Genomic DNA, 3,838 nt, shown 5'->3' with positions numbered 1-3,838 from the left:
TTTCTTCCGACTAGCCAAGCGGAGTTAGTCCCTGCCGTCGTTCGTTTCCGTCGTTTCCCGTTCGTCGAACTCGACTCTCCGGTTATTTGGTAAGATAAGAAGGATTTTTAAGAGTTTAAGTAGGTAACTCTGTTTCAATGAGATTGGAAATTCACCTTCAAAGGGTTCCCGGAACAGCCCCCAAATGTAATGACCTCTGGGTGAACTAGCAACCGTATTCCTCTACGAAACTGAGGTTTACGCAAAGTTTCAACAGTACAGCGATTAATTAGTCGAAAATGTCAGTTAATTGCGCAGTTTCAAAGGAATTTTGCTCGAGAAAATATCTCTCTCCTCTTGGGCCCATGACCTTCCGCTAGCAATCCCTCAATGGGTCGCTAGTCGCGGGGGACGGTCGTCCCTGGCAACGCTGCACCGGCGCCTCCTTCTTTCTATAAGACTACTACTTTAGCAATTGGTCTGCCCTATTCGTCCCTCTATTCTAAATTAGCTTATATTTGTAATTTAGGTCGCACTTATTCTATCTCCCTGTACTTATGGCCGCTAATTTAGTTACTATAGTAACAGCACTTGCTTGTAGTGCTAGTGCACTACAAATGACCTACTGGCACCCGTGTCCACAGGGGCTTCGACTTCTTCACCCTGTATCTGCACAGGCAACACCCACATATGCCCTGCTCCTGTAGTGCATTGGCACTACAATGCACAGCTGTAGACACCTAGTGGGCAAAAACAGGACGGAAATCTATAATTGCGTTCAAAATTTTAAAGTTAGTTAACCAAATTGTAGAGTGAAGGTGGTTAGCCGAGGATAGCCGACTGCCTCGTTAGAGGCAGAGTCACCGCGGAACGTAGGCGGGCCGCAGCGTGGCGGCCCCACGTCGGCGTCCCCCGCGGTTCTAAGATCTGGCCGGCCGATCGCCGAGTTAGGGGCGAACGGATTGGCGAAGAGATCGGGCCCGGTGAACTATTTTCCTCTAATATTTGTCCACTAAATTGTCTACGTAACTACTATTAACGATTAGCACCGTAGATCCTACACGAAATAGTTACGCACTACGACACTCTAGCGGGTTGCGCACGCGGGACATAGACGCGGCCAGGCATTACAGCTCCCCCCATATGCTGCAGCTAGCCAATTGGGAATCGGGCTCTCTTTATCCGACGTTCCAGACCTCTACCATAATTGATAAGAGCTGTCTGCCCCCCTATTTCCTTCGAATGATCTAGAGGCCACCGCTCTAATGCATGCAACCCCACTTTGCCGTCTGTCTCAGGCCACCGCTCTAATGCGTGTAGCCCCAATTCGCCTTCTGTCTCAGGGCCTTTCAGCTGTCTGCAGTTGATGAATTGTACATCTTGTGTATCTGGCCCCCTTGCAGATTGTGCGTGTTCTGCCTCTGCTTCTGCTTGTTGCCTGGGCCCCAGCTGAGTCCTATTGAATTTATTACCAAGACTTTGCGTGACTAGGTCAATTTCAGCGCCCAGCCAATGGCCCCTATTCTGGGCACCATTGCTATACTCTGAGCACATTATTTGTGTACCTTTCGAGTAGCTATCACTCAGCGCCTCATCCTTGGGCGCTTGTTGCTGTTCCACGTCAGAACTTCTCGCCCTTATCGGCAAGCCCTTTGGTTTTGCACTATGCCATCCCTCAAATGCCTTCACGTTCTCAGCTTCAGCGCTCTTCTGAGGGTCTTTCAACCCGATTTGCATGCGCACTGCCTCATGTTGAATCACCCGCTCTCTCAGCTGCCCCTCTTGCTTGGACGTCCGATCTCGTTTAGTACGAATGCTATCTTTAGACTCAGCATTGTGTGGGGTGTTTTCCTCAGTGCAGCAAAGGCTTTCATGAGCCACAAGCCTCTCAGCCCTCTGCTGTTCGCTTTTCGTTGGCCTAGCTCGGTTCACCCCTAAACCACCTAGCCCCTGCCGTTTCCCTGGTGAGTGTCCGTTTGCTCTCGCTTCACGTGTACAGATGCTTCTTTCCTAGTCTGAACGCCTGATGGGCACAACCTGGCCCAGTGGCCAAGTCTCCCACACTTGTTACATCGACTTCCGTTTCTCCTACACTCTAGCTTCTCATTTGGACAGTCTTTTGCCCGACGCGCATACCCACTGCAAGAGTAGCATTGCACCTGTGCCCCCTTTTCTCTTTCCCTGGCCTGTTTAGTGTCCCTTTGGTAATGTGTACCCCTCTGCTTTTCTGTGCCCCCTTCGTTGGTTTCCTGCATCGTTTGTTCTGAGTTCCATCCCTTGACGTGGGTTTGCCTCTTATCCTGTTTGCTATTCAGTACCCAGCCTTCTCTGATCAGCTTGTCACGTCCCTTCACTTCTTGTCTGAAGTTTTCAGTCGTATACTCGTACCAAGTAGCTACTCGGTTTGCGACAAGGGCCCTCATGGCTAGCATCTGCTCCCCGGTATCTAGCCAAGAAGCAAACTCATGTTTCAGCACCCTCTTTACCATGTCATAGCGGAGTCTTGAGAAGAACGACTCTTTAAGAGTCTCTTTTGGCGGTTTTACCCCTTCCGCCAGCACACTGGAAAACCTTTCCACTACCTCTTCGAAGTTGCCGTTGTATTCGATCTCTTTGAGTTTGCGAATAGTCGTCACCACGGGCGTCGTGCCAAACCTTTGCATAATGAAACCTTCAAGTTGTTCCCAGGTCGTCGGCATCAGTTCTGGTGCCCTTCTCTTTGTTGTACAATAGTGCGCCAACGCTCTTCCTGTTAGAAATGAGACCATATCAGCGAGTCTCGCCTCTTCGTCCATTTGTAGGGCATTCTGGTACTGATTAATTTGCATTAACCATTCCCTAGGGCGCTCTCTGTTGTAGCCCGGGGGAGAACGAAACAAACCCTCCCTTCGATCGCTCGATGAAAACGAACGGTCGAAGGTGCTGGCAATTCTGTGCAGAGCAAATTCCATTACCTGTTGGAACTGCTCCTGCATGCGCAGTAGCCGGATTTCGGGGGGTTCCTCGGTGTGGTCCTTAAGATTGGACCGTCCAGCTCGGCTGGGTGCCAGTCTATGCAGCTTATTGACTCTTGGAGTAGCGATTTCGGGGGGCAGCATTGTCACAGGTTCAGGTGCCGGTGCGGTGATCGGTGTTCTTTCCAAACCCCTTCCTGTAGGTAGCATGAGGGAAGATTGGTCTATAGCCTCTCCTATCAGCTGCGCTTGGAAGTCCCAAAGTCCTAACAGCGCGTAGTTGCTTCTTCCGTCTAAGGTATAATGTAGTGAATACTCACTACAATCAAGGCAAAAATGTCGTGCTCGTTGTGAAATGAGTGAGGGTAGTATGAACAGTGGAAGCGTCTGTGAGTGCTTATTGATGTACATTGAGTGTAACATTGGTGACTGCATTAAACATTCTTTACGAAGTGGCATTGGTATGACTACAGGAGAGGCTGGCATGAGCCTTGGTGTAAAAGGTGTTGCAACATGCTTCGCTGTCTCCTCGCGCTGTTCCAAAGGCAGCAGCGCCTGCTCTAGAGAGGTTGCGGAACAGAACAATTTTGGAGAAGAAACTGAGAGAAGTAATTTCCTTTAACCTTTGTTAGTTTGTTATTTTGCTGTATCAGGACGATAGCTAATGCCTGCCAGCTCGCTATACTCAGCTGTGGGGTTCTACAGATGCGCCCCACAGTAGTCCTTCAGAGGTACAACCCATGAATACGTAAAGATTAACTGCAAATATTTATACTAAAGTGAAGTATTCTACGTTATCTTGAACAAATCTCGGCATAGCATGTGAGGGACTGACGGCTCTCCCCTCACATCATCAGCTTTTAGGGCCCGCAGTACCTCTAGTGTTGTGGATTCGTAACACCCCA

At 49.6% G+C, this 3,838-nt stretch overlaps 1 protein-coding gene across 1 annotated transcript; it reads right to left on the bottom strand.

The window, feature by feature from the left end:
- Positions 1-1,131: 1,131 nt before the first annotated feature.
- Positions 1,132-3,143, bottom strand: EMH_0010690 (uncharacterized protein; the record flags this gene model as incomplete). The annotated part of the gene is made up of 2 exons (XM_013499033.1): positions 1,132-1,897; positions 2,116-3,143. 2 exons carry the CDS (start codon positions 3,141-3,143, stop codon positions 1,132-1,134), a joined length of 1,794 nt encoding a protein of 597 aa, XP_013354487.1.
- Positions 3,144-3,838: the final 695 nt, after the last annotated feature.

This window comes from Eimeria mitis, genomic scaffold, assembly GCF_000499745.2.
Source record: "Eimeria mitis Houghton genomic scaffold, Emh_scaff393, whole genome shotgun sequence".
In the NCBI taxonomy this organism is placed as follows: domain Eukaryota; phylum Apicomplexa; class Conoidasida; order Eucoccidiorida; family Eimeriidae; genus Eimeria; species Eimeria mitis.
The sequence above is the reverse complement of the archived record's forward strand: the minus strand, read 5'-3'. Positions and strand labels throughout refer to the sequence as shown.